Below are 18,656 nucleotides of genomic sequence, written 5' to 3' on the forward strand. Positions count from 1 at the left end.
GGTTCCCACAGAGCCAGTTTTCGGGGAATGTACCTAACCCCTGTGAAAAAGCATAATTCTTTTGCAGTGGTCTCCTTGAAGAGCAGAAAGCATAGCTGATCTGCTGGAACTGGTCTCACTTAAGTGGGAAATAGGAAAGGAAAGCGTTTTCTTCGGCTGATCAGAACCAGTCTTCTGCAAGCTTGACTAGGGATGTACTTTGAGCAACTTTAAGGGGTCGTGTCTGCACCTAACGCTGCAAAGGGGGCGGAACCTCTGCCATGAGCAGATCCAGACTGGACGTCCTCTAGGAATGCTTAGGTGCTGGGCCCAGAACAAACCGGAAGTACGTTATGCGCCTGCGCCGATGGGCGGTTTACGCCTGCGCGCTGGAAGTGGGCGGTGGAGCGGCACGGGCTTCTTTCTGCATGGCGGAGGTGGACCTAGAGTCGGATCAGATCCGACTGAAGTGCATCCGTAAGGAAGGTTTCTTCACCGTGCCTCCAGAACACAGGGTGCGACGGGGTGCCACTCGGGCGGCGCTGTGGCAGGGCCGGACTGGAGCGCTCTGAGGCTCACTGTCGCCTTAAAGTTTGAGGCTCCGGCATCGGAGGGATGTCAGTCCCAGAGTTGGCTGAGGCGTGTGCAGAAATCCGCAGCCGAGCGGCTGGGGACGGGGCACGCGGGTGGGATCCGACGGAGTGCGAACTCGGGTGAGGCGGCGGGGTGGGGCGTGGAGTTTTTGCGGAGAGAAGAATGGGGCGTTCCGGTGGCACCTGCAGCCGGGAGTTGTCACCTTGTTTACCGGTCTGCTTTACCCACACTCGGTATAGTCTCTTTTGTGTGATGGGGAAGGTGAACCTTAGGAGCCCTGATTTGGGCTCAAATAGACTGTTGGTAGGAAGAGGTTTGCAGCAGCCCGCTTATGTTTTAGCAAACAGTGGTTTGCAAGGCTTAAGTTCACTGCCTAAGAGCTTCAGAGCACTGTGCTGGGAGCTGAGGTTGCGAAATCTCCTAAAGGGGGAGAATATGCACAATAGTGTACAATAATTGTACAAAAATGTCAAGTATGCGTGGTGGCCTATACTTGTAATCCCAGTACTCAGGAGACTGAGGCAGGATGATCACCCCAAGTTGGAGGGCAGCCTGGGCTACGGAAGTGAGACCGCAAAAGCAAGCAAAGATAAAAAAAATATTAGAGTAAGAGATTTATAGAAGGGTTGACATTTGGTTTGGACCAGGAAAGTAGCCAGAATTTCGACAGCGTTGACAAGGAATGTCATGCTACACGCCGGTGGAGGGACATGCAGAGTGGACAGGAAGCGTAAGCTTAGGGAGAGGACTGTGAGACGGGTTAAGGAGTGGATCATGGAAAAGCATCAACTATCACAAGTGAACAAAACCCAGGTCAGGGCTGTTAAGAGAAGGGAAGCCAGGTCGGGCATGGGGGCGCACACCTTTAATCCCGGCACTAGGGAGGCCGAGGCAGGCGGATCTCTGTGAGTTTGAGGCCAACTTGGTCTACAGAGTTATTAGAGAAACCCTGTCTCAATAGAGAGAGAAGAGCTTGGGGTGTGTGTGTGTGTGTGTGTGTCAAAGCCACCTGGGAACTGGCATAACAGAATCCTAACACTAATGAGGTCTATAACCAAGAAATGCTTATATTTACTCCACCTACAAAGGCAATGCACTGTGAAGATGTATTAGGTTACAGAATCCCTACTAAGACCCCAGAATACCATGACTCAAGCAAACTATTTCTCTGACCCCTAAAATTCTAGAGGCAGCTGCTTCTCATAGGGTGGGCTACCTAGATTGTTTTGTTGCTCCACCTGACCCCCATCCTCATCCTCATCCCAGCCTGCAAAAGGAAGTAGGTCAGCTAGCTTCTGCTGATCTGGAGGTCCCTTCCCAGACCTCACAAATGAGTACCCCTGGATAGGTTTCCTCACAAGGAGGTTGGGACTGCGTGTTGGAGGCAGGTTCCCTCTCCACAGAGGTGTTTGTATACGTGGCTTGTGGCCATTTGTTACCCGACAGCAGACATCTGGAACGCTGGGTTGGAGGGAGTCATTAAGGCCACCTTCAGCACTTCAAAGTGGTTCCAGTGTCATTCTTTCCCTCTGCTCATCAGGAAATTCCAAGTATGTGGTCGCTTTTCTTTTTGATGAGCAAGAGGCAAGCAAGCCTGTCAGTGTCAGGCATGGGGGAGATTCATCATTGCTTGTGCTATTTAGCTTCCAGAGCCCCACACTGGCTACTTCTCTGTCTTTCAGCTGGGAAGATGCCGGAGCGTTAAGGAATTTGAGAAGCTGAACCGAATTGGCGAGGGCACCTATGGCATTGTGTGTGAGTGGTCAAGACAAGGAGTGTGTAGGCACAGCTGTGCTGGGAAGGGACGGCTCACACTCTGTGCTCCAAAGCTTGCTCCCAGACTTGAATTCCCGGTGTGGTTTCCACCGTGACTGGATAAACATAAGCATCAGGTTGTCAATGTCAGCAATCCAAACATGAGGGAGGAGTGGGGATAACCGGCCAATAAAATGCACGGTTTCTGAAAGCTCCTTGCGGCTCCCTGGGTGTGAGAGTCGTTTTGCCTAGCATTTGGAAGTTGCACAAGTCAACAAAACTCTGTAAGCCATTATCATATACAGTAAGTGTTTCCCCTTAGAGCACTTGAAGTGCTCTTAGAGTTAGCACAAGAGAACACAAAGCAGTGGGCTGCGGGAGAAAGAGAAGCCCCAGGAGAGCTCCTTACCAGCTGAATTGCTGGGGGCCAGCTTCCAGCTCAGAGCTAAACTGGAAACCCCTCCCCACCCCCACCCAGCACCAGTGAGGATCCCCAAGCTCAGATCTTGGTGAAGGAAGGGCCGAGAGTTGCTGGGCATTCTGTTGTCAGAGAAGAGAAGCCCAGGAGGCTCCCGCGTGGCAGGGTGGGCTGGGGGAGAGTTTGAGGTAGACTCCACTACACATGTACTTCTGTTTCAGATCGGGCCCGGGATACCCATACAGATGAAATTGTTGCCCTGAAGAAGGTGCGGATGGACAAAGAAAAGGATGGTGAGCCAGGAGCGGGGTGCAGAAGCCCCTGCCTGGGGCATTACCACAGGAGGGAGGAGGAAAGCCCTGGTTACCTGTGATTTCTCAGGACTGAACTCTTCTGAGGGTGTGTGCAGAGCAGTTAAGGGGCTGTCACTGCCCTGCCTGTCACTACAGCCGGGGCTTGAGCTCCTCAGCCCTGCCAGACTTTCCCTACTTTGGCTAACTGTAAACTTGGACATTCTCTCCAAGCCCTTTCGCCCCTGTCCTTTGGTGAGTTCACTGTCACCCTCCACAAGACCGGTACCCCTGCCCACTGGCCTTGCATCCATGAATGCTGGAATAAGATGGTGTTGGTAACACTAATTTCCACTGGAGGGGACAGTGTTTATGGGGTCCCAGGTGTGGTGGAGTCGAGTTCACCGAGCCCCTTTGGTTATAGGCATTCCCATCAGCAGCCTGCGTGAGATCACGTTGCTCTTGCGTCTCCGTCATCCAAATATTGTGGAGCTGAAGGAAGTGGTTGTGGGCAACCACCTGGAGAGGTGTGTGGTTTCCTGAGGCTGTCCTACCCCAAGGGTCCCTCTCATGGGGTTGGCCTTTCTTCAGCAGGCACAGAGCTCTTTACCCACTAGGGGGGAAACAGAAGGTGGCATGTCTTTTCTCTCTTCCTTCTAGCATCTTCCTGGTGATGGGTTACTGTGAGCAAGATCTGGCCAGTCTGTTGGAAAATATGCCGACACCATTCTCCGAGGCCCAGGTGTGTCAGGGAGGTTCTTCGCTCGCCGTTTGGTGGGTAGCCATATTGAATGTGACAGCTGGACACGGATGGTGTTGCCTGCTGTCTTTTTCACAGCATCTAGCGCCTTAAGGAGTTGAATTACTCCCTGTGGTGTACTGTGGGACCTTGGGGACCCAGGTCTTCTCAGTCCACACGTCAGGCTACTGGAAAGGAAAAGGGGACTGGAGAAATAGCTCAGAGGGTGAAAAAAAGTGCCTGTGTGCATACAAGTGTGAGGACCAGAGTTCGGATCCCTAACACCCATATAAATAAATGGTAGGTGGGCATGGGAGCCTGCCTATAATCCCTGCATTAGGCAGGTAGTAGAGACAGGATTTCCAGGCAAGCTGGCTAGCTAGACTCGCTAAATTTGGCCAGCTCTAGGTTCAAATAAGAGATGCTGCTTCAGTATGTAAGGTAGAAAGCAATTGATTAAGACACCTGACGTCAACCTCCTATGTTCACACACAGGTGCACACACCCACACGTACACAAACACACGTGTCACATGCTCATACATATACAACAAATAAGTGCATTGCGGTACTGGTACTGTCTTAGCTGTGCAGGACATAGCAACAGCCACACTCCTGGCAGGCTGCTGGTGACTGCCAGGCAGTGTCTCAAAGCTCTCCACCCTGTGCTTCTGAACCTCTCCTAGGTTAAATGCATCGTGCTCCAGGTGCTCCGTGGCCTTCAGTACCTGCATAGGAACTTCATCATCCACAGGTGGGCAGGGACAACCAGGAGGAAGGTGTGTTGGAGGTGTCTGAGGAGTGGGAGGGAGAGGGCCAGGAATAGCTTTGGCTTCCCACAGTGCCTCATTCTGAATATCTTCAGGAGAGGAGCCAACACCCAGTAGAAATTCTCTGACTGATCCTGGGCAAGGATCTTGGATCAAACAAGTCCGAGCAGCCCTCATATCTCTGGGAAATAGAAGGTGGGTGGGTGATAGGAGAAGAGCAGCCAGAAGCCGTCAGCAGAGAGAGCACCTACCTACAGTGAGTCTCAGGCCAGGAGCTGGCTGTCACCAGCGGGAACTGTGAGGCTCGGAGCCCATTTGTATGGAGCCAGCCCATGGGCGAGGCGGCAGCAGGCATGGAGACCTGGCCTCTACTTCTTGCTCAGTTACTGAGGTTGCTGGCCTCCCACTAGCCAGTCCCCTACTACTCCCCACCCTCTCGAGCTTAGAAGACCTCGTTCAATGGCAGGAAAGTGTGTCGGGCTGTGGTGATGGCATAGCTGCCCTTTGGCTTGGAAAACTAATGCCTTCTCTCTTACTCAGGGACCTGAAGGTGTCCAACTTGCTCATGACAGATAAGGGCTGTGTAAAGACAGGTGGGTGCTGGGTGCCGAGCCCACATATGTGGGACTGGGTTTCTTTGAGCATGCCTGTAGGGGTAGGGGATGTCAGTGTGGAAGCCAGAGATGGCATGTCTGTCTTCCTAGCCCCAGGCCATCTTAATTCAGCTGTTTCCAGATAGCAACTTGTCTGTCCTCACTGAGTGATACTCTGTCTCCTCTCCTCCTACTGCAGCGGATTTTGGCCTGGCCCGGGCCTATGGTGTTCCAGTAAAGCCGATGACTCCCAAGGTTGTTACCCTCTGGTGAGTTCCTTTTGAACTGTGATGGCCTGTAGGAGTGGGTATGGCTTCCATGGGGCCCTTTGTAGTTGAGGCAGATGCTGCAAAAGGGCCTTACACACTTTCAATCCCAGCACTGGGGAGGCAGAGGCAGGCACATCTCTGAGTTGAGGCCAGCCTGGTCTACAGAGTGAGTTCCAGGACAGCCAGGACTACACAGAGAAACCTTGTCTCGAAAAACGACAACCAAAAATCCCAAAGAAAGAAATGCTGTCCTGCACTAAAACAGCTGCAGACAGTCTGGCTCTGTCTCTCTGTCTCAGGAAGGGAAGGGTAGCTTCTGTGGTTGTTTCTAGGGCAGAATGGGGCTGTGGCAAAGGGCAGGGCATTGACGTCCCGCACATTCTCATCAGGACCCTTACATGGCCTCAGCTGCATGTCTTTTGGCTTTGGCCTGAAAACAAGCTGATGGTCTCTTGATTCTTGTAACATAGACGTGGGGGCTTTCCGGCTTAGGGTAGCCGTTAGTCCAGGCTATGAGTAGCGACCCTATCACTCAGGCCACCGGGGACCCTGAGGGAGCTCAGACTGAAGGAGAAGCGCTGACCAGAGATAAAATGGGGCCTTTGTCTGCAGGTACCGAGCCCCAGAGCTGCTGCTTGGAACGACTACCCAGACCACCAGCATTGACATGTGGTAGGAGTAGTTTCTGCTCCTGGGTCCTCAAGTGACCTGGCCCTGGAGGTCAGCTCTGGGACAGGGGGAGCAGGATTGGTGCTGTGGTGGTGAGCCTGACCTTGGGACCTAAGGGGAGCATGCGAGCATAGCTGGAGTGCTCACTGGCGTCTGGCAGCGTTGGCAGACCTGGTGGGAGAGCCTTATGCCTCCTTCATGAGTACGTTGACATGGGACTAAGCAGAGATTGGCTGCTTCTGCAGGGCTGTTGGTTGCATCCTGGCAGAGCTGCTGGCCCATAAGCCCCTTCTCCCTGGCACCTCTGAGATCCACCAGATCGACTTGATTGTACAGCTGCTGGGGACACCGAGTGAGAATATCTGGCCGGTGGGTATTACAGACAACTCTCAATTCCCATCTCTGCCTGGTGGCGCTGTAGCTCCAGCCCCTGCCTCTTACAGGGTTTCTCCAAGCTGCCGCTGGCTGGCCAATACAGCTTGAGGAAACAGCCCTACAACAATCTCAAGCACAAGTTCCCGTGGCTCTCAGAGGCCGGACTTCGTCTGCTCAATTTCCTCTTCATGTACGATCCTAAGAAAAGGTACAGACCCTTCCTCTAGGCAGCTCCATAGGCCATACCCCTCAGGAGGAGAGGACCCTGACTTCAGGATGGAAGAATACCTTAAACCCAGATCCTTAATTTATGTTTTATGGTGTGGGGCGTGGGAAACTATGGCCTTGCATATGTTAGGCAAGCACTCCAGCACTGAGCCATCTCAATTCAACAAACCTCTTAAAGATGGTTTCTCATAACACAGACTGTAGATGTGCCCTAAGTGCCGGGTGTCTAGTTTGAGTGACTTAGGACTTAGAGCCATTCTGAGCTGCCTGGCATTTCTAGGCCTCTAGCCCCCATTTGTTGGAGGTTGAATTGGGCTGTTGAGCCTGGCTGTGTTTTGAGTGAAATAGGCCTCCCTGAAGCCAACAGTCACTGTCATTCTTCAGGGCAACCGCGGGGGACTGTCTGGAGAGCTCCTACTTCAAAGAGAAGCCCTTACGTGAGTTCTGCAGATCTCCTTGGGTTCTCCTCTTTGGGGGCTTGACAGACAGAAAGCCCTGTTTGTCCATATTCGGTGGGTTCCCAATGCAGGTTTGTGTGGGTGGAATGTGGACAGACTCCACAGGGGAGAAGGAAGGAAGCAGATGGAAGGTTAGTCCCATCTAGACTTGGAGCGTGCTCCACCAGGAACCGCTTCTCTAAGCCAACACTGAAACTATCCCTTCTCATGCAGCCTGTGAGCCGGAACTCATGCCCACCTTCCCCCATCACCGCAATAAGCGCGCTGCCCCAGCTGCCACTGAGGGGCAGAGCAAACGATGCAAGCCCTGACGGTGGGTCCAGCCATCCCTACACATCCTCATGGATCATCAGGCAACAGACTGGGAGGGCCCTCCAGGCCAAGATGCCTTTGTCCCCTCCCGCTAACATCCTCTCTTCAGCTGACTCCTCCCTGCTATCCTCCCTGCCCAGATACAAGTAGATTATGAACTGGGATGTTGCTTAGTGGGGATACCCAGCATAGACTGGGCTCTGTAGCACCATCTGGTGTCCTGTTAGCTCCTGGCAGCCTTGTCTGTCAGTGAGGACATGCTTCTGGGGAGGCAGTGCTAGATAGAGCTGAGAGGTCCAAAGGCCCAAATCAGTATAGTGCTGAACTGGAGCGAGGCATTAGCCTGGAATGAGCAGGCCCAGGAGACCATACTGTTCCTGCTTGGTCACTAGGAGCTGCCCAGGACAGGCTATAGTGACCCTGGGCAGGGATGGTGGGGCTTCAGGTGGGAAGGAGGCAGTAAGCATTGGTTGGGGCCACGATAGAACTCTTTTTAGACTGTCAGAAGGAGAGCCGTTGGTGGATGTGCCCACAGAGAGAACTGGCAGGCTCCTTTTCCAGGGGTGGAGAGATAAAAAGCTTTTCCAATAGACAGTTTCACAATCCTTTAATGTACTCTGGGGTTTTGATCCATGCAGCATGGACAGTGTCCTCTGAGGGGCTGGGAGTGAGGAGTAGGAACAGCCATGGCCGAGGGGTGCCAGTAGAGGAGGTGTTCAGAGCAGCAATGCTGTGCCCGGGCCTCCTCGGGGTTGATGAAAGCCCAGCCCTTCATCATCACTGTCCTGTGGGTTATTGGTATAGGGACCCCAGTGGGGGGCCCTGGGCTATCGCCAAGGGAAAAGAGGGTGTAACTCTTTCTTCCTGGTTATCTGTGTGCCTTCAAGGAGCTACATGGGGCAGTGAGATGCTTTTTGGCAGTAGCCCAACGGGTGGCCTGTAATGTTCTCCCCGTCTTTGGCTGGTAGACAGCTGATTGCTGAGAACCATTTCTGCTGGATGGGGGGAGGGGGTAAGAGCTTCTCCCGTTGCCCGTTTTTTTGCAAGGCTCCTTACTAACAGCAGGGGTTAGCAGGGGGCCTCTCAGCTAAGTGACTTATGCCCTGTCAGAACCTCCCACATGGCCCAAATCTAACTTACGTGTCTACAGGCTCCCTGGGTGAAGATTTCTCAGCACACGGAGAAAGGGACATATCCTGAACCATAGCCTACAGGGAGCAGGTAGAGAGCAGGGTGGGGTCCTTCTTGGAGTGAGTTTGGGTACTGTAACATGGACAATCTGGACTTCTCTACCCAGCACATCTGGGCATAAGGATAGGAACAAGAGGGAAAGATCTTGTTGATTCAGCTCAGGGCCTGCAGTAGACAGGACTGAAATGCGGGGCGGGCATGTCAGTGAAGGGCCTGATACAGCCCCACGCAAGAACATTCCAACTGTAGGTACTGAACTCCCCTGGGGAATAGGAGGGCCAGGGCAGCCACTGGCCTAGGCCCTTTCCCAAAAGAAGCACCGTGGAAACTGTCTCCCCAAACTCTTGTTTTGGGGTCCTTCTGGGCCTAGGGATGGGCCGCAGGACTGTCATAGATCAGGGTATCCACCTGTGCTCGTTGCAGCCACAGGCGTCTCTGGTTGTCACCGAGAAGTATGCGCAGTGAATGACTTGGGCGGCAGGCTGATAGGGCCGTGCAGTGGGTAGCGTGTAACTGGCGGCAGGTGTCACAGCAGAGGGTGGGCAGGTTACCAGGGCTCAAGCAGCTGTGCGCCTGGTAGCTTAGAGGCTCAACTGCAGGCCCATAGGCTGAGGCTGGTGCTCCTTCTGCCTGCCTGTGTCGGGGGCTGGCCTGCCCAGGACTCCCAGGGGCATCAGGGGTAGCTAAGTCCCCTGAGCGACTCAGCTCACGGCGCAGAGAGAGGAAGGAGAAAGCAGAGGGTTCTGGCTCCAGCTCCTCTTCCAGGGCCCCATATGGTGGGCTGCTGGCCCGATGCAGATCATCAGCTGGGGGCTCCCAGGGCTGGCCCCCAGAACCCCACAGTTTGGCACTCTGCTCCCAGAGTGGTGGCCTATATGCCAGTTCCATAGGGGGTGAGTCCAGCCCCGGAGAGGGCTCACCATACAGACTGGCTTCTGAGCTCTCGTCCTCCTGCAGGTCCTGATACAGGTCCACTGGGGCCCCATAAGACGCGGGTGTGCCCCTGGGAGGCAGGGGTGGCGGCTCCTCATCCTGGGCCAGCCGCTGCTGCAGCCAGGCCACACAGGAGGCGACATCCCCACTAGCCCGTCGTGCTCGGAGCAGCTCCTCAGCCGGAAGCACACTTGTGCCCAGCTGGGTCAGCACCTCACTTAGGATCTCACACTCCAGCCGAAGAGCGAAGCAGCCTAGGGCCACCTGAACCAGCTGGCAGGCAGGGGGTGGGGTGGTCACCATTAGGCGGTGGTTGTCCCTGCGCACGTAGCCCATCTTCTGGAAGCTTCGGGTCAGGAGCTCCTCAGAGAGTACACCCTTCAGCACATGCACATAGCCCCCTGAGAAGGTCTGTAAGGGAGGGGCTTGGTACTGCCTTGACCTTGGTCCCCTTCAGAAGTTTGCTCACCCCCAGAGATGTTCTCATCTGTCTGGAGTGAGCTTGGACACCTCCCCACCCCCCTGCAGGGGAGAACCGAAAGCCTTGTGTATGCTAAGCAAACACTTGACACTGGAGCCACATCCCTAGCTGTTTAGCGCTCTCTCTCTCTCTCTCTCTCTCTCTCTCTCTCTCTCTCTCTCTCTCTCTCTCTCTCTCCCCCTCTCTCTCTCCAGCTAGACCCTGAACTTACCATCCTGCTGCCTCAGCCTACAGGAATGTTCTGCCACACCCAGTTGTTAGGTAGCCTCTTAAATTCTATTCTGACCCTTATTTTTGTCAGCCTCCCCGCTATGAACCATGGAGAGCTCTCGCTCTCAGACCAGGCGTTTTTTTCTCTCACTCCCTTGCTGTGTAGTCTTCCAGTCTGGTGTGCAGCAGGGGGAGAGGACCACGCTAACATGGGAGTGTCCTTTCGAGAGCAAAGCTCCTGTGAAACCAAAGCATCAGGGTAACTTTGGGTCTTTTCCCAATGTGGAAGTCTACAGCTCTAGGCAACCTTGGAGCACTTCCCTGCATGGACCCTTTAAGAAGAGGTCGGGGAACATAAGTTGCACTGGCCACATCCTTCTCAGGGCTTTGCACCTTGACTGTTCTCATGGCCTCTTACAAGGAAAGGGGCATAGTGGGAATAGGTAACTTAGCTAGAACCCCACGATGAGGAGACTCAGCCCGCACCGCTCCATCCATCCCAGAACTAGCTTCTTTCAAGGCCAAGCTCCTTCTGCCTTGTCCTCAAAGGACTGGTGGGTGGGCCTCTAGTCTGAAAGGATGAATGAAAAGTTCCAAGATCTCAGGTGACCCTGTCACCAGCTGCAGCTGATGGGGTAGGAAGAAAAAGTTGTGTGGAGGGGGAGACGCTGCCATGACAACCAGTGGAGGTTTACCTCGCCCACGTGCTCACTGACGTCATTGCCTTCCCACTCAAAATTAGCTCAGAGCAGCCCTGCCCCCACTTGGTGGTCCATCAGCTGACTGAAGAAACAGGTCAGCCCTGGACCTGGTCACCTAACCTGGACCCAGGCAGGAACAAGGTTCTCTGAACAGATCAGTCCACATCCTTGAAGAGTTAGGATGACCACAGGACATGAAGTGCCTCCTTCACCCTCCCACCCACGGCTAGCCTAGAATTCCTATAGCAACCAGGACAGTGAGGCTACTTTGAGGACAGCGATGCGAGTTTTAGGTGAATGACTCCCTGGTGGGCATGCATCCCAATATGCCCACAGCCCCTCAGCACGGAACTTTCCCCTGTAGAGGACCTGCACCCCCCAACAGCCTGGACAAGGAAGAGAGTGGAGGAACATCACCAAACCATACCTTGATGGTGGTGAACTCCTTTCTCCAGGGCAGCAGGTACAGGTGCACGGCAGCCAGCTCCAAGAGTTCGAAGGCGCGGGCCAGATCGCGTAGGGCAGGTGCCAGGTCAGCACGGCCCCACAGGCCGTCAGTGAACAGCGCCAGCGCGTCGTCCTGTAGCGCCCCGTGCAGGTCAAAGTCCTCCACCAGGATCTGCCAGAGCACCGCGCGCAGCGAGGGGTCGCCGCAGACATCCGCGCGGCCCCGCCGCAGCTCGCGCTCCAGGCACAGGCGATAGTCCTCTGACAGCGAGCTGCTGCCCATCCTGACCGAGCGCGGGACGAAGTGTCAAACTAGATACCATGTCGCCTCAGCTATGCGACTCCCGAGCCCGCACCCAGCAACCCCAGGGCCCCCATCCAACCTGGAAACAGAGCCCTTGCCAGCTTAGCGAGTCTCGGAATCTATGGTCCCTTTCGGCCAGGAGACGTGGATGCCGACTGCTGGGTGACGAGGGCATCTCTAGCTTCCCCTCCCCAGGAGACCTTCAGCCCAGCTTGCTGAGCCGCCCTCGTGTTAACAGCACCCTCCTCCAGAGGATACCCGCTCCCGCCAGCTGAGCCTCTGGCCACCAGAGTCCCTTTCCCACTGACCGACCATACTGTAGATCCCGCGGGCGGCGGTGCTACCTGCTAGTCCCCAGCGGTCCTAGAGAGCTCCACTTGGGCCAGGGTCTAGCCTCTCGCTTCGGCAGAGAGTCGAGCCCGCCCCCTTGGCCTTGGTCGTGACGTCGGGGGGCGAGGCTGGGATCGGTTGCCACCCTTTTGGTTAAGTGGGCCGGTGGCGGTGTGGGCGTGGCCTGGCCGAAGAAAGGGGTGGCCCGCCTTGGCCGCTCACCTTTTGAGGTAGGTCCTTTGAAATTCAGTCTCTAAGTCCCTAGTCTTTCTACTAGTCCGAGGTCGTTAATCACCTAGTTCCGGGCGGGGGAGTGTGTGGGGGGGGGGGGTGGTTACGACACGCCGGGTGTGAGCTGCCAGGTAAGTTGCTCTTACCCACTGAGCAGTCCACCACCACCCCCGGCTTTAAATTGCACTTAAATACATATCTTTGAGCTCCTTTGGTCCATGATCCACCAGCCAAGTCAGGCCCCGCCTTGCCAGTATTTGGCTATTTCTGCGGGTTGGCTTGAGGAACCGGAGTCCAGCCTGCTCCTCAACCGGGTGAGGTGGATTCCACTGGGTGTATCTTAGTGACCTGTATTATATATACACCAGGTCACCGAACCTAGGCCAAGTTTGATGAAATAGAACCCAGCATGGGGAAGGTGTCTACTTTTTTGTAAAATTCCTCAGATTCGAAGGACTTAGAAAATGAACGTAAGTAGGGAGCTCTCAGACACCCTGCAGGCCATCACTGTACTTTTTGCTGTGATTAAAGGCGTGTGCCACCACTGCCTGGCCATTGGTTGGCATTTAAGGTTGTTCAACCCACAGTGACATTGTTTGACTTCCTTGACCACATCATAAAGTTTCCACGCCTGTCTTGTTTCAAGATACTCCTGGACCCCAGCACTGTCTGATGAGAGAGCTAGCAGCAAAATAGAGAGGCCTTGGGGTGGGGCTCAGAGGTGGAGCAATTGCCCAGTATGTGCAGGGCTCTAGGTTCGATTTCTAGCATTGCAAGGAACAAACAGAAACTCTGTTAAACTAATGGTGAGGCCTTGTAGTGGGCTAACGTCCACCTGCCATTGCGCTTTCTTGCACTTGTAACTAAGAGGTTACTCTGGGTTAGGATGAGCCTTAAAGTAATAATATTGATGTTCTCGTAAGAAGAGTTTTATATATTGAAAGCTCTATGAAGATGGAGCCAAAGATGGGCTACAGCTCCCAGCGAGGAATTCTAAAGCCCGTAGGAGCTGGTAGAGGCAGGAAGGAGCCTCTGCCGATGTTCTTATGGGAGATGCATCCCTGATGACACAGATTCGTGGCCTTCAGAGTTGTAGTGGCACAACTGTTGTAAGACCCCTCCCCCATTCTGTGGTGGTTTGTTAAGTCAGTCATAGAATACTCTTACATCGTTCTGACCTCTTTAGCTGAGGTCCCTGTTCACCATCGGCGTTGACCTAAGACATTGTCCAACCGACTCAGCCTCTTATCACCAATTACAGCCATAGTTGACGATAGGGGTGGGTAGAGCTCTCCTCATGGACCTTACCTACATTGGAAGGTACATGAACGATATAAATGGCTTATGTATTTGAGCCAGTAAGTTAGGGTCGTTTGTTTTGCATCCATTGCTACTTCCCTTTCGTGCTCTCCCTGAGTGAGCAGTGTTGCCACGTGTCCTCCGTGCTCTTCACATCCTTTGTCGTCCTTGGTTTTCCCTAGGCAGGTTTGCTAGATCAAGGCTATTCACACTCACCTTGCCTAGAACTGCAATCTAGCTTCTTCATCCACAGCTGTCTCTTCCCTACACCATCATATAGATTTTCCTCAATCCAATGCAGGTGTGGTTGTTACTATTTTTTACTTTCTTTTATACTGGTTAGTAATTTTTTTCTCCTTTAAAGACTCTTTTTGGATAGCTCAGCTGGCCTATAACTTGAGATTCTCTGGCTCCTGCCTCTGGAGTGCAGGGTTATAGGCATGAACCACCTATAGTCCTGGTTATTTGCAAATGTCCAAGTTTACAGACTGGGCCAAGGTCACCTGGTGTGGTTGTGAGGAACTAAGTCAGGGTTATAGCAAGATTGAGGCTGTGACAGTTTTAGTGAGAGCAATCAGGCTTTTCATACCTTTATCAGAAAGAGAATATAATGGCAATTGCCCGTCAATATGGGTGTAGTTGCCAGGATACGATGAAGTTTACAAGCTATGCAGGGTACACTAGATTAATGTCTAAGACCAGTTGTTCTGCCAAGCTTCCATCCTTCCTTGATTAGTAAGGGAACATACAGCAAAACAAACACAAAGCGGCGTGAACCCTTCACTGCCTGAAGGAGCACATCAGTCTCTTGGGAACTGGAAGGCACATTGTGCCCCAGGAGCCGTGGACTCTAACCTGAAAAACCTATGACACATGCGTCTCAAAGCAGGCAGGCAGGCCAACTCCATGATTCCCTGCAATTTCCTCTTTTTTATTTTTCCTTATTTTTTAGTCTCTTTTATTTTTTAATTTTAGGGCATGCAAGTTAATCTGTAAAGCAGACATGGGGTAGCAAATCAATTTTCAGTCAAGTATAACCAGCAAAAAACTTCCCAGTGACATTCCTACGGACCATAGTTAGAAGTCCCATTAAAGACAGAAAGATAATGACCAAAAATCTTTCCCAAGTTTTGTGCAGCAGTGAAAGAGGATGATTTATCTACCTTTGAATGTTGAATGGTTAATATTTCATCATGCAAGGCATGAACATCAATACTTAAATTATGGCTCTCTGCTCAGGTAGCAATATGATTATCAGTGTAGGCACCCAAATCTCAGTCATTGTCATAAACAGGAATGTTATTCTCTTCCCAGTTAACAAAGAGAAGCACAGGAAGATCAGGTCCATAAACCTAATATGTCTCAGCAGGAACAGATGTATTTAACAGAGACAGCACAGCAAAAACACCAATTCTGCAGTCACACCCTTCCCCTGAGATTTGGCCATGTTTTCCCCCAGTCACTGGTTTCTTCATCTGAGTCATTGTTGGTAGGAAGACTTTGTTCTGCACTGCTTGACATTTCTGTCGTCCTGTTCTCTTCCTCTCTTCAGGTATAGCCTCTGCAGATGCTTTGGAACCTCCTTGTCCATCTTGATAGGTTGTCTTCTAGGTATCCACAGTAGGCATTGCTGTGCGCTCCCTCCCTCTCTCTCTCTCTCTCTCTCTCTCTCTCTCTCTCTCTCTCTCTCTCTCTCTCTCTCTCCCATCAGGCAATTGGCTGCCTGCAAAAAAGGAAAAGCAAAATCTGTGTAGTGTCAGCTGTCCTGGAACTCACTCTGTAGACCATGCTGGTCTCAAATTCATAGAGATCCTCCTGCCTCTTCCTCCTGAGTGCTGGGGTTAAAGGTGTGTACCCCCGCTGCCCAGTGAGAAATAGAACCTTGATATGGCTTGTCAAGCCCCTTCCAATTTTAGGAAGTTCCTCTGTCTTTTTTTCCAGGATCTGGTAACTTATTCGACCCCTGTTAAACCCTCAGGAGGACATGTGATCTGTTGTTGAGCATCGCTATACATGCCTTCTCTGGTTAACATTTTAGAAGTTATGGGCACATTCTTTTGTTGATTTCTAATAGCTTGGTCCTGATATCTTTCTGAACAATCGGTCTTCCACAGTAAATATTCACTCCCAGTGAGACAAGGCTTTGCTAAGATCCTCCAGTCAGAGGGAAGAAAAGCTTTCCCAGAAACAGAATCCAGGAGAGACAATGGAAAAGGAGCCGTTGCTCCACACTGAGCACAAGCTTGCCTAAGACCCTTAAGAGTCTCACATGAAATGGGCGTACAATTTCTAAAAGAGAAAATCCTTCCCTGCCTTTTCCCATCTCCTGGGCTAAAACAAAGGCTCTTAGCTGAGAGACCTGCAGCACAACTTAAAAGGAGTTATCTTATGCAGGGTAAGAAGCCTTCCCAACAACCTCAGAAAGAAATGGAGCGAGGCAGCGGGTGGGGGCGGGGCATGACACATTTCCAGGCTATCAGAACTGCACTTGACAGGTAGGTTTTAGGAACAGAGGAAACTGGAGCTGTAGGTGGGGGAGCAAAATCAGCACAAGAAGGAGGAAAACCCTCAACCTCCTCACAGAGTGAGAGAGAGACATTAGATAATATATCTTGTTTGCTTGTTTTTTGAGACAGGCTTTCTCTGTGTAACAGCTCTGGCTGCCCTGGAACTCTGTAGACCAGGCTGGCCTCGAACTCACAGAGATTTGCCTGCTTCTGCCTCCCAAGTGCTAGGATTAAAGGCATGTGCCACTACTACCCGGCTAGATAACATGTCTTTAGGTTCTAATTTTCCTATTGCCAGTGTTAGCTCTGCCCTTTTGCGATCATTTTCGTTTTCAATTTTAACTGTGCCATTTTTGTCTATTACTGATTCTATTTCTTTCTAAAACTGAAAGATATACCTAGGAATTTTTTTCTGGTTCCCTTGCATCCAACTCTCCCTTAATTGCTGTTCCTAATGGGGACCAAGTTTTGGGATTCAGAGTTCCCTCTTCAGGGAAAGAAGCTGAAGTTCACTGATAGTGTCCCTCTTTAACTCTTTCCACCAGCAACAACGGTGCAGAATTTCTGCAAACAAATGTTGTTCCTTTGATTTTGACTGTCCCATCTTCTTACCACCAGTGAATGTTCCTGCCTTTTTGTACTTGTGTGCACACTATTCCTGTGAGTTCCTCCTTGCCTTTTCCCCTTTTTTCTTAAATCCCTGTATTTCTGATGTCTGCTCCTGGTGCCACCTATAGGCAGGCGCCCACTCTTACAGGTCTTTTCCTTTTCCTTTATGCATAACCTAATATTAGTTGTTACTGTTTTTGTAATTTTTAGTTTGGGCTATTTCTTGTTACCATATAGGATTTTTAGCAGCAAAATTGCTATTCACTCCTGCTCTATGGAGGGACAATGGCTTAGAAATCCTGAAGGAGTAACTCAAAAGATAGACCTTTTCTTTCTTCAGCCACAGCATGCAAGATCTGTCGAGAGCAGGGCCTCTTGCTAAGCTGGTACTTCCCAAGGACAAAGCCAGGTTTAGTTAGATCATGAAGCCCAATGGTGAGAAGCATGAGGAACTCAAGGGGTCCCGGTCAGACACCTCCCAGGCACTGCTGATGCAGGAAAATAAGTTGGACCTCAAGGTTCAGCTATGGAGCTCGACACCGTGCCAAGGAAAGCAAGACTCTTGGTGGGCAATATATGACAATTGGTGTTCCAGTTCAGCTGGAATCTTTCCAGAAAACCCAGGCCAGCTGGTATGTGAGCTCGAGGAAAAACTCAGTGGGAAGCATCAGCGCTGAGAGAACTCAGCCTAAACCAACCTGAGAAAGCTGTGCCTAGAATAAGCCAATGCCTCAGAAGACACAAGGTGATCCTTGGAGACCTGGTCTTCACAAGTGACACTGTGGGCAGCAGGAACTGGGTGACAACTGGCTCATTACAGTTCCTGTGGGAGGCTGGGGCTGTGGGTTAGTTTGAGAGAGCTTGCCTAGCATGTACAACGCCCTGGCTTCCACTTTCAACGTTACATAAAACCCACATGGTAGCAAATCCCTGAGTCTCATCAATTGGGAGGTAGAGGCAGAAGAATCAGAAGTTTAAGGTTGTCCTTGGTATAGAGCAAGCTAGAGGCTATCCTGGGATACACGAGATTGTCTTTTTAAAAAGGTTCGTTTGCACAGAGACTGTCGGAACAATAGAACATTGGCCGAAATGTTTTCTATAAGAAATTTACAGGCAAAGTTAATTTTGATTTCTGAGTTTCAGTTGTAAACAAAAATGACTTTTAACACACACACCCCCGCCACCTGAACACAAATCTGCCTCCTTTTAGTGCCATGCTGAATGGCACTGTGTAGTCCTCCCAGGGTTGTGCTGCAATATGATCTGATTTGAGCCCAGCCCAACAGGTGCTCTCAGCACTGTATAGTGTTCTGTCTTGTCTGTATCCTTGCTGGCCAGAAGAGGGCACCAGATCTCATTACAGATGCTGTGAGCCACCATGTGGTTGCTGGGAATTGAACTCAGGACCTCTGGAAGAGCAGTCAGTGCTCTTAACCTCTGAGCCATCTCTCCAGCCCACCAGGATGTTCTTAACACAACCAACCCAGTGGCCATGATTCTGTGCAGTGGGGCTTTGAAGGCCTGCAGCAGGTTCATTAACACATCATAAGGCTCTGTGGTTACCTGGTATTAGTGTCCAAGGTCTGTATCCGTCACATGAGCATGAGCCTCTAGCCAAGTCAGTGCCAAGAACCCAAGTCAGACAACACACACATTCTTGTTTGTTTGAACCTTTATTTTTTATGTGTATGGGTGTTCTGTCTGCATGTAGGGAGTGCCGATGGGGGCATTGGAGTCCCTAAAACTGGAGTTACAGATGGTTGTGAACTGCTGTGTGGATGCTGGGAACTGAAACCTGGTCCTTTGCCAGAGCAAATGCCTTAACTGCTGAGACAGTCTGTGCCTCACCAGCAGCTGGGCATGAGGTTCAAATCTACCAGTGTGAGAAAGCAAAAGTTGGCACTGGCCTGTCTATTCCTGACGCTGGTGGGAAGAAGCTGCTAGGGGCTTCTGGCCCATTCCGTC

At 51.8% G+C, this 18,656-nt stretch overlaps 2 protein-coding genes across 5 annotated transcripts; one reads left to right on the forward strand and one right to left on the reverse strand.

The window, feature by feature from the left end:
* Nucleotides 1–361: 361 nt before the first annotated feature.
* Cdk10 (cyclin dependent kinase 10) lies at nt 362–8,040 on the forward strand. Of its 2 annotated transcripts, none has more exons than XM_075977582.1 (13): nt 362–456; nt 2,256–2,328; nt 2,968–3,039; nt 3,461–3,563; nt 3,697–3,778; nt 4,461–4,528; nt 5,085–5,137; nt 5,337–5,406; nt 6,019–6,078; nt 6,321–6,444; nt 6,519–6,658; nt 7,063–7,115; nt 7,350–8,040. In XM_075977582.1, exons 3-13 carry the CDS (start codon nt 3,021–3,023, stop codon nt 7,445–7,447), a joined length of 870 nt encoding a protein of 289 aa, XP_075833697.1. In that variant the 5' UTR covers nt 362–456; nt 2,256–2,328; nt 2,968–3,020; the 3' UTR covers nt 7,448–8,040. The 2 variants fall into 2 exon arrangements, with proteins under 2 accessions (XP_075833697.1, XP_075833696.1); XM_075977581.1 differs by having other exon boundaries at nt 370–494.
* Spata2l (spermatogenesis associated 2 like) lies at nt 8,039–12,174 on the reverse strand. 3 transcript variants are annotated; one of them, XM_075977578.1, is made up of 3 exons: nt 12,060–12,174; nt 11,392–11,695; nt 8,039–9,983 (listed from the first exon to the last, which is right to left on the reverse strand). In XM_075977578.1, exons 2-3 carry the CDS (start codon nt 11,692–11,694, stop codon nt 9,006–9,008), a joined length of 1,281 nt encoding a protein of 426 aa, XP_075833693.1. In that variant the 5' UTR covers nt 11,695; nt 12,060–12,174; the 3' UTR covers nt 8,039–9,005. The 3 variants fall into 3 exon arrangements, with proteins under 3 accessions (XP_075833693.1, XP_075833695.1, XP_075833694.1); XM_075977580.1 differs by having other exon boundaries at nt 12,024–12,131; XM_075977579.1 differs by having other exon boundaries at nt 11,795–12,116.
* Nucleotides 12,175–18,656: the final 6,482 nt, after the last annotated feature.

Source organism: Microtus pennsylvanicus, chromosome 6 (assembly GCF_037038515.1).
Source record: "Microtus pennsylvanicus isolate mMicPen1 chromosome 6, mMicPen1.hap1, whole genome shotgun sequence".
Taxonomy (NCBI): Eukaryota; Metazoa; Chordata; class Mammalia; order Rodentia; family Cricetidae; genus Microtus; species Microtus pennsylvanicus.